This window comes from Erpetoichthys calabaricus, chromosome 11 (assembly GCF_900747795.2).
Source record: "Erpetoichthys calabaricus chromosome 11, fErpCal1.3, whole genome shotgun sequence".
NCBI classification, from domain to species: Eukaryota; Metazoa; Chordata; class Cladistia; order Polypteriformes; family Polypteridae; genus Erpetoichthys; species Erpetoichthys calabaricus.
The window spans coordinates 138,407,631-138,426,610 of record NC_041404.2 but is presented as its reverse complement, the minus strand read 5'-3'; the positions used below and the strand labels follow the sequence as shown (position 1 = coordinate 138,426,610).

The 18,980-nt window shown below is 37.8% G+C and overlaps 1 protein-coding gene across 1 annotated transcript; it reads left to right on the top strand.

The window, feature by feature from the left end:
- The first annotated feature begins 6,948 nt into the window (after window positions 1-6,948).
- On the top strand, window positions 6,949-18,506 carry coq7 (coenzyme Q7 homolog, ubiquinone (yeast)). The gene is made up of 6 exons (XM_028814082.2): window positions 6,949-7,156; window positions 8,629-8,825; window positions 11,555-11,669; window positions 11,890-12,029; window positions 15,263-15,331; window positions 17,609-18,506. The coding sequence occupies exons 1-6, from the start codon at window positions 7,072-7,074 to the stop codon at window positions 17,684-17,686; spliced, it is 684 nt and encodes a 227-aa protein (XP_028669915.1). The 5' UTR covers window positions 6,949-7,071; the 3' UTR covers window positions 17,687-18,506.
- The last annotated feature ends 474 nt before the right edge of the window (window positions 18,507-18,980 follow it).

Sequence of the window (18,980 nt, the reverse complement as noted above, 5' to 3'; positions counted from 1 at the left end):
TCATGGACCCCGTGATCATCAGAGGTGACTGTGAGCAGAGGGTGCAGACCTATAAATACCTGGGAGTGCAGCTGGATGATAAACTGGACTGGACTACCAATACTGATGCTCTGTGCAAGAGAGGACAGAGACGACTATACTTCATTAGAAGGCTGGCGTCCTTCAACATCTGCAATAAGATGCTGCAGATGTTCTCTCATACAGTTGTGGCGAGCGCCCTCTTCTACGCAGTGGTGTGCTGGGGAGGCAGCATAAAGAAGAAGGATGCCTCACGCCTGGACAAACTGGTGAGGAAGGCAGGCTCTATTGTAGGCATGGACAGGGCCAGATTAAGACGAAATTGGGCCTGATGCTGCAGCGCAAAAAAGACCTATTGTTTCTCAGCATTGGTGCATGTGCTTTCGACACTCACCGTACATGCACACTCAGACTGACCAAGGAGTCTTAATTGTTTGCAACTAGCCAGCCTTTATTGAACATGAATAATAATAACGACGTAGTATCGTAACAACTCGAGATTAACATCAAACTATGTAACATCAACATTCAATAGCAATTGTCTGAAAAGTGCACTTCATGCAGAAAAGGCTAAACCAGATCAACTTAACCTAGGCATACTGTCACCCTAACTACTGTGCTAGTGCTGCTTACTTATATTGCTGTTTTTCGAGCCTTGGCAAGTGCAAATTCTTCGATCGTGTCAGTGAAGCCAAGGCTGCACAGTAGCTCATGCTCAGTGCTCATAAGCGCCAGCATGCTTAGCCTTTCCTGCCGGTTAACAATAAACACAACGACGTTATAGTTACATCACAGCGCAAAGAACAATAGTAACTGTATAATAAGTAATGCTGTGTCTAGGTGTCCGAAAGTTGGACTCCAAATTTCATTCTAAGAATTATTTTGAGGTTAATATAGCAAAGGAAAACTGTTCAGCTTCTGGAAAATTCTCATCTGTTTTCATCTGGGCCTATTTCAGGAATGGGCCTGATGCTGCAGCATCAATAACACCCACCTTAATCTGTCCATGGGCACGGAGCTGGACAGTTTGACATCCGTGGGAGAGCGACGGGTGCTGAGCAGACTCCTGTCAATCATGGAGAATCCACTGAATAGGATCATCTCCAGACAGAAGAGCAGCTTCAGCGACAGACTACTGTTACCGTCCTGCTCCACTGACAGACTGAGGAGATCATTCGTCCCCCACACTATGCGACTCTTCAATTCCACCCTGGGGGGTAAACGTTAACATTATACAAAGTTATTGTTTGTCTGTATACCTGCATTGTTATCACTCTTTAATTTAATATTGTCATTATCAGTATGCTGCTGCTGGAGTATGGGAATTTCCCCTTGGGATTAATAAAGTATCTATCTATCTATCTATCTATCTATCTATCTATCTATCTATCTATCTATCTATCTATCTATCTATCTATCTATCTATCTATCTATCTATCTAGTGCCTTTCTCTCTCTCTCTATCTATCTGTTATATACTGCCTTTCACATCTATCTATCTATTGTATAGTGCCTTTCACATTATCTATCTATCTATTGTATAGTGTCTTTCCCATCTATCTATCTATCTATTATATAGTGCCTTTCACATTATCTCTCTCTCTCTATCTATCTATACATATAGTGTCATCCTCTTAAGTAAATGCCTGAAGGTACTCAGTTCTAACCCCACTGCCTATCTGAAGGCTGCCTGCCACAACAGAAGGACTCATGAACCTCCACAGCAGCAGGCTTTCATTATCATTGACTTTGTAATCCGAGGCCAAGATTCACTTTAAAACAGACAGCGGTCTTAACAAAACATTTTTTAATTCTTTCTCTTCAAGTCATTCTTCCTCGTATGTTAATCTTTCCTTATTATTCATGTTCATTTATCTTTTTTTTAGATGTACTTTATACAAATTAATAATAATAATTCTTTGCATTTATATAGCGCTTTTCTCACTACTCAAAGCGCTTAGCAATTGCAGGTTAAAGGCCTCGCTCAACTGATCAATTGGCTTTCCTGCTTATGTCCCCTCACCATGGTGGGCTGCCCTTGGCAGCCACCTATGATGCTCATTCCTCTGGCCAGCTCTGCTGAAAGCTTCAGACTCAAAACTTTTGATTTTCAGCCCAGTCATAGTCTGTGTCCACATGACACATGTACTCGAATTTCTTTCCACAAGCTAAAGATGTGCCTTATATATTACTGAGAAACATGAGCCCAGTTTGTGTGAGTACGAGACTGTGCCTTGCCATGTATCGGTGTCCTTGCCAGGACTGGAGTCCGTCTTGAAGCTGATGAGGCTGAAAGGCAGTCAGGCTTTTTGAGACCCCACAAAGGAAACACATATATCTGCAATGAATGAATGGATGATGGACGTCAAATGAATGATGAATGGTTGGAAGTGATAATCACCACCTAGCATTTTTAAAAATGTATTCTGCTTAATGATTTCCAGTTTATCTATACCATACACATGCCTGCCTTATAATGTGCCTTATGATGGTGGATACTTCTACATAAAATTAAGATTATGTGCTAATGAAAAAATGACACAGTGCTTGGCATTGCTGTCCACTGGTCACTGTCTGCATACAGCTTTCAGGTTCTCCCCATGTCCAACTTTGGTTAACTCCCACATCCCAACAATCAACTACGTTAAAACTACGTTAGATCTTCAAATGAGTGTCTGCTTAGAATTCCAAGAGCAAAACTTAAAAGAAGTGGTGAGGCGGGCGGCCTTCTGCTGTTATGCACCTAAAATCTGGAATAGCCTGCCAATAGGAATTCGCCAGGCTGATATGGTGGAGCACTTTAAAAAACTGCTAAAAACACATTACTTTAACATGGCTTTCTCATAATTTCATTTTAATTTAATCCTAATGCTCTGTATATTCAATTAATTATCATTATTATTCATGGTGGCTCCAAAATTCGTACTAACCCCTCTCTTCTGTTCTTTTTCCGGTTTTCTGTGGTGGCGTCCACCACCACCTAATTAAAGCACCATGATGTCCCCACATCGATGGATTAAAGGCCAGAAATCCATGTGACCATCATCATCAAGTCCTTCCATGAAAACCATGAATACAATGAGGACTGATCAGTTATGTTAGGTAGAATGCCTAGAGGGGGCTGGGTGGTCTCATGGCCTCGGACCCCCTACAGATTTTTTTTTTTTTTTTCTCCAGCCGTCTGGAGTTTTTTTGTTTTTTCTGTCCTCCCTGGCCATTGGACCTTACTTTTATTCTATGTTAATTAATGTTCTCTTATTTTAATTCTTACTTTGTCTTTTTTTTCTTTCTTCATCATGTAAAGCACTTTGAGCTACATTATTTGTATGAAAATGTGTTATAGAAATAAATGTTGTTGTTGCTGTTAGAATGGCCTGCAGAGAGTGTGTTCTCTGATGGTCGAATTCCAGCATCACAGCAGACGCTGCCAAGATAGGCACCAACTTCACAGGACCATGTACTTAAAATGCAGATTTTGAAGTCAAAGTCAAAGTCAAAGTGAACTTTATTGTCATCTCAACCATATACAAGAATACAGATAGACGAAATTGCGAAGCTCAGGGTCCGCAGTGTAACAACATGACGTGCAAATAATAAATTAAAAATTAAAACACAAACAAGACAAGACATTGTGCAAAGATAGTACAAAGAAGCAGCAGCAATATCGATGTGTAAGATATGTAATATAATAAATAAATAATAACGATAATACAGAAATGATCAGTGTATGATAATAGTTGTTTAAGACGTGTGTAAACAATGACAGGTCAGAATGTTTCACAGCAAAAGGATAACAAGAGTGTCAAAATACTTAAAGGTCAGTATGAGATTTTCAGTTCTTTTCTACATGCACACTCATCTTTGCAGGACAGTGGCTCGCATGTATAAAAGTTCTGTTTTTAGAGGTGGTTGAGGCCGTGTGGAAGGTCCCAGGGGGCAGCCTGGTGTTAAGGGGTCTAACAGCTTGGGGGTAAAAACTCTCCTGCAGCCTGGCAGATCTGACTTTGATGCTACAGGATCTCTTCTTGGATGGCAGAAGCGTGAAAACTCCATGTGAGGGGTGTAAGGGGTCCTGCACAATGCTGCAGGCGTTGCGGACACTGCGTTTGTAAAATATGTCCTGTAGTGAAGGGAGAGGCACCCCAATAATGTTCTCTGCTGTCTGCACTATCCTTTGCAGGCGCTTGCGAAAATGAATTAACGAATGATAATGATTTATGTCTATACAAATATGAAATAACAAATCACTTTTAATTTTCAAGAAATAAATCAGTTTTCATAAGAGTGCTTAATTCAATATATAGTATACAGTAAACAGCGCAAGAAGCCTGTCGTTTCGACTTTGCACTTAACGGTTCTTCGCCTTCCTTAGTTGAAGCGCTTGCTCAACTTTATTGCACAACTACTGTCTTATACTGCCATCTACAGATGACTTATTGGTAGCGCACCTTCAAATGTTTAATATCTGCCTTCTAAATCAAACACACGAACTCAGTCAGCCAGTCATTAAACTTTATTTAAAAAAAACACACATTTCTCCAATGAAAAACCATCGTGTCTTCATAATTTAAAAAAGTCCGTCATTCCATCAAACTTCATTCCTGTGAACACACTACCCCAAAACTGGCAGCGTGGAAGAAATACTGTGACGCCGGTGATTATTATGAAGGGCAGGAGTGTTGAACTCCGGGCCTGGAGGGCAGCAGTGGCTACAGGTTTTCATTCTAACCCTTTTCCTAATCAGTGAGTAGTTTTCACTGCTAATTAACTTCTTTTCCCTTCATTTCAATAGCCCTGTTTTTAAGGATTCAGTCGTCTGAATTGATTTGTTTCTTCATGAAATGGCAGCCAAACAGAAATGAGACGTGAAACGAGCCAACAGATGACCAGCTAAACTGGGATTTCAAACTCCAACCAATTTCACTCCAGTTTCTTAATGAGAAGCTGATTCTTGCTGTTAATTAAGCCCGTTATTTAATTCCATGGCTTGTTGCTGCTCTCATTCTGTCACAGCAGACATTTCCAAATCTGGTGATTTTTCTGTTTTTTCTAAGAACATTTTCAAAATGTTTTGGTGACCTGAGAGATCAACCTTACTGAGACCTTCACCTTTATTTATTTTCAGATATTGTGTGATGGGCACAGGTGAGCTGGTCATATGGTGGCTTGTTTGATGTCTCATTATTGTTTGGTTACTAATTAAGGAAAAAGAGACAATTAAGGGGCCTGAGTCAAGTTAATTAAAACTAAAGCAAAAGAAGTTAATTAGCAGTAAAAATGGCTCACTAATGAAGAAGATGGTTAGAATGAAAACATGCAGTCACTGCGGCCCTCGAGGACTGGAGTTCGACACCTGTGATGAAGGGTGCTATGAACAATAAAGGATGACGAACATACTGGCAGGAATTTATAAAAAAGGTTGACATATGCAATTTATGCTCTTTTCCCTTCCATGTTGCTAAATTAAGAATATATGATGCAGAAACGTGTTAGAAATGCATTCGCACCGTGGCCAAAACGGTCAGCTCGTCATAAATTTAAAATAAAAAGCCATTCCTCGGAAATATGGCTCTAATCTGACATGATCTTGCTGCTCTGGTATTCTGGGAGCATTAGTTATACCTCGGAAGAAAAAAGAGAAAGAGAGTTAGGTGTCATCATTTAGATTTATACTTTCAGACTACAACAGAATAGTTAACTGTCACCACGTTCCGGTAATGGGGTGAGAGTCTGAAAAATGGTAATAGGACCAGCAGCTCGCACACTAAATAAATACATAAATACACACTGAGCCTGACCAACTCCATCCAGTGACAATAATCAATAATACCCGGGGGGCAGTGGCTGTGCGGAAACTATTTTATGGATGAGGTGAGCACAAAAAAGACTTCCTACCTCTCTGAGTAAACTACTTTCTGTCTCTGTATATACAAACTTTACCCTCAGTTAAAATAAACATTTAGAAGTAGCATGCGCGTCTATCACAAACTGAGGACTGCGACAGTGATGTTCCACTTTGCAAAGATGAAAAATGTCATCATACCGTCATGGCAGGGGGACCTGTTATTGTGTACTTAAAGTAAAACTGAGGGTCATGTTTTTATTCCTGCAACCAGATCGATCAGCCGGCAGCTTAGAGCAGCGTTTCTCAACATTTAAGTATTTGCGACTTGAGTTTTCCCAACAGTTTTAATCGCGCTCCCCTGACGTTTTTTTGAAAGGAGCCCACTAATACCAATTTGTTCTATTTAAATTAATGATATATTATTGATGCATATTTTATTATACCTACTTAACTTTTATCGACATTTATCTAACTATATTTATTTTCCTAGTATCAGAATGTAGTTTAAGTTAATTTGTTTTGGTTTCAATAGATGAATTTTTCATATTTTCGATTCTTGTTTTCTTTTTTTCACATCTTCGCGCCCCCCCCGTTTGAGAACCACTGGCTTAGAGTAAGAAAAATGGACACGCGGATGCTCTCCCAGCAACATCTAGGCGCGTTTGCTAAAAGAATGAATGAATCCTTAGAGGTTTCTGAAGGTGTTGTGTGATCACCACTGACAGGTTGCGGTTTGCCAGGTTTGCGTTATTTCGGTTGCCTTTTTGTGTTGATATAAAAAAGTACTTGAAGGTGGAGGGCGTTGCACTTGGGTAGTTTTGAGGAGAAGAAGGGTAATTCGTATATATTCACACCCGTTTTTCAAAAAAAAAGTACCTGGCATATATTTAAAATATTTTTCAAGTGCAAATTTGTTAAAAGAAACATCAAAAACAAAATCCATCTTCACCACTTTGACACATTTAGCAAGTTAAAACGATTCACGTTGAGCTCTGCCAAGTTTGAAGTTTCTTTAGCCCCCTTATTGAGGTGGGCAGGAGGTTGGGCGGAGCGATACTTGAATCGCGACCAATGCGGCACCCTTTCACGTGACGTCATTTTACAGCGACACCAACTGTTGTGTTCTCTCAGCGATGGTTGATCCCGAAGTGATTATTTCAAATATATAAACTGTCTTTCTGGAGGCACGAAAGAAATTTTGTTAAACAGATGGGTCTTCCCTCGCACCTGCCGCGAATTGAACAATTCGTAGCATCACGGTTTTTGTGCAGCTGTTCGCGTTATTATGGGAGAGGTATGTAGTGCATCTCCACAGCTTGACTGCCTTTGACTTTGTCATCTCAAGTTCAGCGTCGTACCTTTTAGGTGATCTTCGAAATGCGTGGAAGCGTGTTTAGTAAACCTGTCTCGTTTCTCCATATCGGACTGAACTTCTCGAGTAAAAGCAACAGGAACAGAGACCTCCTCGACGAAGCCGAATGTTTTTCAAATGTCTTGTGAACAAATGCAAATTACGGTATTTTATAAGTTTCCCTTTTTTCACAAGTTTAATACTGATAAGTAGGTGTGACTCGGGCAGGATCATTCATGGAGTCAATGATGAGGACTGAAAGAATAGACTCGGATCGTTAGTATAAAGGAGATCGGCGCGAAGGAAGCCCCGTTACACGTTCAGTATAACGACAGTTTTATTTTTATAAAGAGCTTGTGCTCAGTAACTGGTTAAACCATCAGCAACAGTCAGCACATAGAGACAGGGAGGGTGGTAATCTTGTGATTATTATAGCTTCTTTCAATGCCTTTCCTCAACAATTTGTAACTTTAGAACAATTCTTGTCATATTTCTAAAAACGAGAACCCATTTTGAAGTGGGGGACTAACACGTGATCTTAAAGGATATCAGTAGTGAGGCCTGTAAAATCTCAAGATTATATAGTACAATTATGAATACAAACCTGAGACATTTTTCATATTTGTATCTCTGCATCTGTCTTGTCTGACATAGCAGGGCAACACTTGGTCAAAGATGAGACTTGAACGGGTTTCTCTGTGATTTCCAGTTCAGTTACAGTTAGCTAGAAAGCTGTACCTCAAATTAGAGAGAACAGAAACCAACTCTGGATATGGTGGCAGTCCTTCACAGGGCACAGTCACTCAATCATTCATCCACTGTGGGCCAATAATGCACACAAAATCTTTGAGCTGTAGTGGAAGCCTGAATACTCAAGACCTACAACAACTCAAGAGAGAGCGTGTATGCTGTTTACAGGCCATGATCAGGCTCAGAATTTACCCAGTCCTGCCATTAAATCCAAATCTTACAAGTGCTGTCCTTCTGGATTTTTGTTTAGTTGTCACTTAAAAGAGTCCTAACTAAAACTGCTTGTGTCTATTTAATTAGTTTATTTTCAAAGTGTCATAATGCTTCCTCCACTATTACCCACTAAATACATTAATTTTCTGAGCATACCTTTTCCATTACAAAGTTACGAGTCCCCAGTCTATCTTTGCATCATGGAACAAGAGAGAAATCGGCCCTTCAGTGCGCCAGTGTATTAAAGGACAGATACACTCACTAACAGAATAACAATTCTGAGTCACCAATCAGAAAACTTATGCCGATACAGGCACAATGCACAAACCCTACACACACGCTGATCCCATGAGCTGAGGCAGTAGTGTAAACCACAATGGAATTCAGTTATTCTAGGACCATAATATAGAGAAACAGGCCCGTTTTTAATATCTCAATTCATTGTTTCCTAGGAAGCAGACAAAGGCAACAAGTTCAGCACACATCTTCAAGGGCGTACAATGTTGTGCCACCAGCTAGAGACAGCACAGAGAAAGCCATGATGGACAGAATGCTCAGGGTGGACCATGCAGGAGAATATGGAGCCAACCGAATCTATGCTGGGCAGATGGCTGTTCTTGGAAGAACTTCAACGGCAGCGTTGATTGAGGTTTGTTCAGCGAAATTTTTGGTGACTCCCAAGTGGGAGTGTGTTCTGCAAAGCAATGGCACCCCGTAAAGGTTAAAATCCTCCCTTCAATCCTTGGAAGATGGAAATGATTCCAGCTCACTGTTAAACTGAAAGGTGGAAGAGCCGATAGATGAGAGAAAGAAGGGAACAAAATTTGCTTTATTGTTATAATGTTAATGATATCTTTCACATTACGTTAAAATTATATAATATGTATGCATTGTACTTTTCTTCTGCAAGAAATCTCCATTTTATTAAACATTCTGTTGTCATTTCAGAACTGGGTACAGGGCCGACTTGTACTCCCACTAGGGAAAACTTTACTCTATTAAATTAACACATCTTTTGAAAGTATGGATTATACGCTGAGAAAATCCATTAAGATGTGATGTGAATGTGCAAACCTCTCACTAGTCGGACTGGGTTTACACCATATATATAGAGAAAAGCCAAGCAAAATGACACCTTTTATTGGCTAACTAGAAAGATTACAATATGCAAGCTTTCGAGGCAACTCAGGCCCCTTCTTCAGGCAAGATGTATTACATCTTGCCTGAAGAAGGGGCCTGAGTTGCCTCGAAAGCTTGCATATTGTAATCTTTCTAGTTAGCCAATAAAAGGTGTCATTTTGCTTGGCTTTTCTCTACATTCATAATGGCTAACACGGTACAACACCCTAGTACTACCATATATATATATATATATATATATATATATATATATAAAATCTTGCTCTCTCCAGTTGAGGTGGCTGTCAAAAATCAAGCCTGTTTTGTCTAAACGCAACCTTGAAACAGTGATCCATGCTTCTATAACCTCTTGTCTAGATTACTGCAATGCGCTTCTTTTTGGAATTAGCCAGGCCTCCATTGCTCGCCTACAGCTGGTGCAAAATGTCGCTGCTCAATTTTTAACTGGTACAAGAAAGCATGAGCACTTTACCCCGATGTTGGCTTCCCTTCACTGGCTTCTGGTTTGTTTTCAAATCCATTTTAAGATCCTTGTATTTGTTTTTAAATCCTTTAATGGTTGTGCCCCATTTTATTTGTCGGAACTGCTGCACCCTTATGTACCGTCTCGCCCTCTCAGGTCAGCAGACCAGATGCTTTTACTTGTTCCTAAGGCACGATGCAAACTCCAAGGTGATCGGGCTTTTTCAGTTGCAGCTCCTAACTCTGGAACAATTTGCTGTTGCACGTTAGGCAGGCTCCTTCACTTGCGGTCTTTAAATCTTATTGAAAAACGCACTTTTACTCCCTGACCTTTGATGCAGTGTGAGATGTTGACTATCTGTGTACTTTTTATTATGAATCTCTTCAGCTCTTATGTGTTTCTGTTTCTTTTACCCTTTGGTTATTGTTTGTCTGATATGTTGGGTTTTTATTGTACAGCACTTTGGTCAGCCTTGATGTTGTTTTTAAAGTTCTTTATAAATAAATAAAATATCTTTAATGCTAGGTGGAGGCCGAGTAAACAGTGCATCAAAGTATGAAAAGTGTTTTGTTTTTTTAATACAAACTGGGGGCTTAGCCCCCTGCTCGCCAACATCTCTCTGAAAAAGTCATGTGTTGTCCGAGGATTTTTTTATTATAATAGAGAGACATTGTTTGTCTGAATATATATTTGCAATTGTTAAAAATATTGTAAACTTAATATATATATATATGTACACCATAGTCCTGATACTTACATTCACCCTAAACTTCAGCTTATCAGTTTCGTTTTTGTTGGGTTGGGTTTCAGTTCACTTTTTGTAGACCTCATATAAATGAGATTGCAAAAATCTGTGTTGGGGCCTCATTTATTCTTTCTAATACTAGGGGGCTGTGCCCCCTCCCCCCCCAGGGCACACTACACACCAGCCACTTCGCGTCTCTGCCACTCGCATTGTGAAGGCGGTGGCTGAACGCACGCTAAGGAGATGTGGTCTGATCAGCTACTGGCTTTGTGCTGCTTCTACCGAGCTGTGTGTTCTGCTTGTCGCAGTGCACGTCGGTCATTTAACAGCCTGTACAGCAGCTATCCTTTCATCTCACTGCCTCGTTAAAGTGTCTCTGAGAAAATCACGTATCGTCTCCTTCCAAGATTTTTTTTTTTTTTTATAATAGAGAGATAAGTGCAGAGTATTAGTGTCAATACCACAGACCATTTTTATATATTACAATATTGTTAATCTGTATTTTCTCCTCCAAAAGGCTCATTTTTTAACTCAACAAAGTTTTAACACTGCACTGAAAGTCACCATTAGCCTATCTAGACAGAAGCTCACTGTGAATCTTACAGTAGTCCTTAACAGAGCTTGTACAAGTGCAGGTAAAAGGCCCAGTTTACTATTACCTGTTACTTTAAACTCATCTAATGCATATCAATTACTAAATCATGCTGAAGAACCATAACAGTCACTTAATTAATTCCAAACTCAGTTTTGCTTTATTATATAATATATATTCTAAACCAGAAAGTAAATGTAGCTATAAAACACTGTATTAGTGACTGAATCTCTCAAAAGAATTTATAAAACAGAGATAAACTTTTAGCCCAAGCACCTTAATTCCTATGTACAAAACGTCTCTGCAATCGCATCACATAGAAATCAGAAAGGGTGCAGTGTTCCTGTTAATGGTGCTACTAAGTTATTTATTCCATGCAAACCCAGCTATCATAAACTTCCATGAGAAAGAGCTGAAAGATTTCACTTTGAATTGCAGCACATGTGGGACCAGGAGAAGCAGCACTTGAAGACATTTATTGAGCTGATGGCAGAAAACAGAGTCCGCCCTACCATCTTAATACCATTCTGGAATGTTGCAGGTTTTGCTTTAGGTGAGTCGATTTAATTTTTTTCACCTGATCATTGAGATATTTCAGTTTTTGTTCAATTTATTATTGTTGCAGTATTCAAAGGGCAGATCATGTAAAACAGAAACACGATTACACTAACACAAGGTTCACACTAAGATCAGATTGGAAAAAGGATGACTTTGATTCATAAAATGTTCTCTTCTTGTTACTCATTTCATTGTGTCCCTATGTATATAAAAAGGAGCTGGGTCAGCACTGTTGGGAAAAGAAGCAGCAATGGCCTGCACTGTAGCGATTGAAGAGAGTATTTCTGAACATTACAACAGTCAGATTAGAGAATTAATGGAAGAAGATCCTGAAAGATACAAAGATTTACTTGAGGTAAAGTGTTTATATGCCACCAACTAATTGAAACTCTGCACATATTATGATGAGTAATTCATTTTATTAATAATTCTTGCTGTTTTTTCCCCTTGATTTGTTATTATTTAACACACATAGAATGCTGAATGCAATAACTTGAGTTTTTTTTTTTTTTAAATACTTTGAATATTGGAAATAAAATACTTGTAACTAGTGAACAATGGCTGCATTCATATATTTAAACAATCTTTCTGTACTTGCTTTTTCAATTAGGGTTGTTAAGAGACTGGATCCTATCCCAGCATCATAAAATGCAACACAGGAATCAACCCAGGATGGGACAATAGTGTTATAAACAATGAAGTCTGAAACTATCTATCTATCTTATAGTGCCTTTCATTGCTATATACCTATCTATTATATAGTGCCTTTCATTGCTATCTAATGTTTTTTAAAAAACACTTTTTAACTAAGTGATTATGTGTAGTATCTATCTATCTATCTATCTATCTATCTATCTATCTATCTATCTATCTATCTATCTATCTATCTATCTATCTATCTATCTATCTATCTATCTATCTATCTATCTATCTATCTATCTAGTGCACAACAGGCCTTAACACACTCCTGATCATCTTTCCTACTGACTCAGCATTGTGCTGTCCTTTAACAGTATGCTACACAATAAATACCAATAACAGGCAAACAAAATGATAGGCACATGCAAGCCACCTCAGATAGCTGTAATGCGTGATTCCAGGTGGCACAGTCTCCATGCTATGTCATTATTTTCTCACAAATAACATGCTACAGTAAAACGATCACAAAAAGCAAATTCCAGTAAACTTTCAGAAGAAATTCTAACAAAAACTTGACCCACTTAAATTGGTAATTCAATAATTGGTTAAATAAATGTTAAAGTACATTAGATAGATCTTTATTGTCATTGTGACTTTTACAAAGGAACAACGAAATTGAAGGAAATTAAGACAGAAACTAAAAAAACAACAACAAAAAAATGATTGAAAGGCATGGCTGTTTGGGCCATGTGGTGCTGTGTTGATCAGTTAATACTGCAGACTTGTCTGAAATGCCCACACACTTAGTGGATTAAGGAAGCAGGCTCAAGTGGACATTGGAGGAAATAACGATGATTCTCATTCAAGCAGAAGAACAATAGCTAATTTCCTTGAAAGCTAAGGCTATAAAGCGGGCCTTGGCACACCCAAAGAAAAAGAAAGAAAGAAGCCAGCCAGCCAGCCAGTGTAAAAATCACTTTTCTCTCTGACACAATATCCAAGTTTTAGGTGATGCTCGAAGCTGTGCCTGCATATGGACAGCACCTACAGGCGGACAGGAAAAGGAATACCCTAATCCTCCTATAGGGAAGACACTTGCAGATTTGGCTAGGCAATCCTGTCATTATTATAAAAAAACGCATTACTTCATATTGAGGAGGCAAAATTAGCTACTAGAAAAGATCCAATTATTAACAGTCCATCTTAGCAGATAAGTAGGTGTGTGAGGGTACATTGGTGTCATTAGTGATTGAAAAGCAACATGTACCATAATAAAAGTGAGTGTTTAAGAAAGCTACAGAATAGATAAACAGCAAAAAGTGCAGTTTAGCACTATAAACGTTTGCTTTTTGCCTTATGTTCATTTTAATTAAATTTCGTGTATCTTGTCTGATGTGGTTTATATTTATTTTTACCAGGATGTGTTCTGACACTTTATACAGCTACTTTGTGTGGTCTGGTCGTTTGTTACACCAGCCTTTAAGATTTTGTGGGCTTCTATAAATAAATTCTGAATATTAAAAGCAGATCCTTCTTTCAAACATTCATTAAATAAGTAGAGCTCAAAAAGCCTAATCTACATTACACAGACTTCATACCCTGTGAATTTGTTGTTAGTATCTAGTCTTTAAATATACGTAGTAAGATGGATTGCAAGTAAATATTTAAAATAATAATTGTCATAATCACATCAATAGCACATACTGTATTCCTTAACAAAGAATATATGTAATTTTATTTTGACAGGTAGGTAATGCCAGATGACTTTTTATTAATGTATTCATTGTATTTTTTGTAAACTTTGCTAAGGAGATATACAAGTAAGAAATTCAAGTACTGCGTACACATCACAATAAACCTGACATGACACATTTCTGTAGATTTGCAAGCATATCCCTAAATGGTGTTGGATCAGCAAACATCACCATTTGTAATGTGCAAGGTGGCTTCTGTGAACAGTGGAAACCATATTTAATATGTATCAAAATGTAAATAAAACCGTTTTTGCAAGATTTTAGATTCATGTTCCTTAAGGATAATTTCTTGATAGAAAGACATATTTGAAGGTGGAAAAAAATCACATTATGTATTGATTGCATTTAAAATGTTCATTTGAAGAAGATTAGAGAAGCTGCAAGTAGCCGTGTTTCTCAAAGTGTGGTCCATAAGCATGTGCCGGGTGCTTCATGGGCAGGCACTTCTACAGTTTCCCTCTCTGATCCTGTTCTTTGAAGCAGTAAAGAGGGAGCTCACACAGTAGCAATACAAGAGTTAGCCTGCATTGTCTTTGTCTGGTCACCATTCAAAGACATAACGGTAGTAATACAGGCAGGCAGTTATAAAGTTGTTTTCCAATAAGTAGCTCCATTCAGGCTTACTAACTCGGTATCTTGAGTTTGTATGTCAGCTCTTCTTCTTTGTACCTCAGAGTGCTGTGACAAATGCATGCAGGAAAAAAGAAGAATGTGATAAATGTACCACACAGAATTTATGGTAATGAGTGGCTGTAGATGTTCCTCCATATCTTTGACTTTGACAAAGCAGTTCTTGGTTCAGAACACTTTGAGAACCCCTGGCCTAGAAACACTTCTTTGATGTTTAAAGTTTATTATGTAAAGAAATTAAGGTACTTGGCAATTGTTAGTTTCAGGGTTTCCCATGTTAAATGCAACACTGGCCTAGAAATAAGGTAAAGTCACATGTTACCACACAAACATGTTAACATTATTTTTCTCTGCGCTTTGTGTTGAAATGACTTGTTTGCATGCCTCCATTTGCCAAGATTTCAAAATTTCACTATTGTTTTAGTTATTGTGTTAATTATCTAAGGATCCTCAAAGTTGCCCAGACTTTAAATGCTTTTGATTACAATAAAATAGTACATTTCTAAACATTTTACTCACATTTTAAAATACACATTTGTTTAAATTTGCTAATATTTAATTTCAGCTGATCAAGACTTTCCGTGATGAAGAAATGGAGCATCATGACATTGGTTTGGAACAGGATGCAGAGATGGTGAGTGAATTATGGTCATTAAGAAATTGGACTAAATGATGTCTTTGGTTTTCGTTTGTATAGTTACATCCTTAATGAGTATTATTTTTTACCATTCACCTTTTATACCTGACAAGTACATTTATTCTGCTGAATCTAATTGCCTCTCTTATCTTGTTATTAATTAATGCTTATGAAAATAAAAATTTAGCAAGTTGATTTGTTTACTTGAGAATAACATCTCTGGTTTTGTGATTCTTACTATTACTACATTATTTTCCTAAACAATGGGCTTATGGTACTGGCCATATGTTCATCTGCCACAGCGTGCACTTTTTAGCCAGACAGCTTCTTGTGATGGTTCTTGTCATGTTGGACATATAAATGGGATTAAGGTTTACATACAGTTTTATCATTTTTATTAATAAAGGAATACATTGTTAAGTTCTTTTCCACTGTGCAAAACTGCCACCTTGCAATGCTTTGGGCCTACTAAAAAAAAAGACACTCAAAGATCCATCCTCCTTGTCATCTTGCTGGATGCTAGTATGTCTGTATCCACTTGCTTGACTGATTTGTGACTGTTAGTATTAATGTTTAATTAGTACTCCATGTATCAAATAAAGTAAAAAATCATCACAGTGTGACCCTGATTATACAATTCTAAGTAATGTGGTTTTACAGAGGCCGTTCTTGCCAGTCTGAATGTGGACACACGCAGTTTGATGTAACCAGGCAAGTTTGATGGATTACCAGCTCAAACGTTCTGCACCTTTTAAATAGTCAAGCACCGCCACCTCCCCTGTTATAAATGAGCCATCTTCTCTTACGTTAAATATATGCTCTCTGCTTTGAAAGAAAGGTGCTAGAAAAGAAAAAATTATTTGTGTCTTCACTTGTGTTTAATTTTTAAATGTTTCAGTAGTTGCTGAGTTTTTATGTCTTTCTAGTCTGCACTGCTCAGAATCAAATCTCGAGTTTTTATTTGCTCAGAGTGGTGCAAACCTCTTTCTAAATCTGTAACTACATTCAACTTCTGTATATATTGCTTTTTAGTAAATAACCCAAACATGTTTCCTTTCATAAATAAAATTTGTTTATATCACAGGATTATAGAAAATGCATATATACTGTACATGCATGCACATGCAACAAAGAGCACAAAACATAAATCTGAGTTGACTGCATTTCTTTCTTTCCCTTACAAAGATGACACAATGCCTTTACAAGGCCTTTCCTAGCCGGTAAACCCTTTACCTTACCTTGTAAATTCTTCTGTGCCTACGACCTTTTAAATGTAGTTAGCTGTCATGGGCTGTTGCCACAAAAGTGTAAAAGAAAAACGTCCCCTCGTTTCTGATGGTGAATGTCCTACACATAAGGTTGGAAGAAAAAGAGATTAGTGGAGTGAATTCATGCTACACTCTTAACAGGTCAGGTCTTATAAAGCAGTTATCAAATGCTGAAATTCTTTAACAGTCCTCTGTCTCTTGAGCTGTACTTGTGTCTAATGGTCTTCATCAGAGTAGTCAGTCTTTCTTAAACCACAGCAGTACTAGGGTGTTGTACCATGTTAGCCATTATGAATGTAGTGACAAGTCAAGCAAAATGACACCTTTTATTGTCTAACTAAAAAGATTACAATATGCAAGCTTTCAAGGCAACTCTTACCCCTTCTTCATACAAGATGTAATGAAAGATGTACACCCTGACTGAAGAAGGGGCCTGAGTTGCCTCGAAAGCTTGCATATTATAAACTTTTTAGTTAGCCAATAAAAGGGGTCATTTTGCTTGACTTTTCACTTAAACCACAGCACACATTTATATAATTATTGAATTCCCAGAAAATCTGGGGTAAAGTTGGTAAATTCAGATTTAATCATAACATAAAACCTAAACTTTCACTAAATAACTGGGGATTCTTTCTTCCATTATTAAAACATAGTATGGATTCGGATTCTTACATTTTTACATGTAAGCTGTTTTCACAAAAATAAAATGCTTTTTGACACTATGAAATATTACAGTAACATTCAAAGCAAGGAGCTTGGTGTACTTAACAAGGAAACAGATTCTTCTAAACCTCAAGGTTTCCTGTTCATTCCCTACCACTGAGGCACTGTGTGACCCTGAGCTAGTAGTTTAACCCGCCTGTACTTGTAAAGTGTATAAGAATGATGTAAAAGATGTAATGTATAATGTAAAAGAAAAGCTGGTAGTTTGTGTTTTGTTAGATGTGTAACACCAAATATGCACAATTGTGGAAATTATAATACGTGTTTTGTTTATACTTTTCAGGCACCTGTATTCTGGTTACTGAAGAACACAATACAGGCTGGCTGTAAGGCTGCAATATTTCTTTCTGAACGCTTCTAGTTTTTATATAATTATTGAGTATCATAAGGAGTCTAAATCCTTAAGCTACAGAAGGAGGATAACACACCCTGATTTACCTGTCAATTTGCAGAAGACAAATGATCAGTCATTGATTCCCTTCCAGGCAGACTTCTGTGAAATAAACTACTTGTGTATTATGATGTCCCAAGTCAACACAATCATGAGTGACTCTGTTGTTTCCATTTTAAACATGACTATTTTAATAATTATAAATTGAACACAATGTTCATAATTTTGATTTGATATATTTTATTAATCCCTGTGAGGAAATTGTCTTTTCACATGACCTTTGGAGGTCAGAGTGCAAGGTCAGCCATTGTACAGTGCCCCTGGAGCAACTCTCAGGTTAAGGGCCTTGCTGAGTTTAATAAATGATATCAACCTCGCTATGTACTGTGCATTCCTATCACCATTGACAAAGGACAGTATGTGATATTTTATTTTATACAAGATGAACAGAATGTTAGGCTTCTTTGCATCTGTAATGGTATATCATTTCTGAAGAATAACCTGGCAACTGTGACACCCTGGTCTGTTAATTGCTCAACTCTGGTAAAGCAATTCATTGGTTGGAGCAGGTGGCTTTAAGTGAAATTCCTGAACATCTATTTTCCATAACCTGACTTTTTCATTTTATACATAATCACATTCATGTTTTCTTTAAAAGTAAATTATTTGTTGTACATTTAATGTTAAGTTTTAAATTAGAAAGCAATCCTGAGAAAGTTGCTAGTATAATTCATTTTCTAAGCAACTTAAATAAATAATAGCATAATAATAACATAATTTCAATTTTAAATATCGTAAGAATTGCTTTCTTTTCACCTTTATGCTTGACTTAGGCGAACAGCACTCATATGCTGGAAGGATCTGGAACTGACAAATTTAAAGTCAGGTGGCAACAAGGGGGTTTGGTATAGCACACCTGTTGGGACTCAGCCTGAGAGTTTTGTAAAGAAACTGTTTTAGGTTTACAGGGAAATTATTGTCATATGTAGAGAGCACAGTGAAGTTCATATTTATTTATATGAGGGGGACCCAAACATAACGAGAATAAAAAAAAAAAGGTATATTTCTTAGAACATTTCCAAAATGTTATCACCCTCAAAATAATTTCCCTGAGATGCCATACACTTGTTTCACTGCTGTTTCCATTGTTCAAAACTGCTCTGAAACTCTTGCAAAGTGATGACCTTCAGTGCCTCCGTCTTTGCTTCTTGACCTCCTCTACATCCTGAAAAAGCTTTCCTTTAAGGTCCCTCTTCATTCTTGG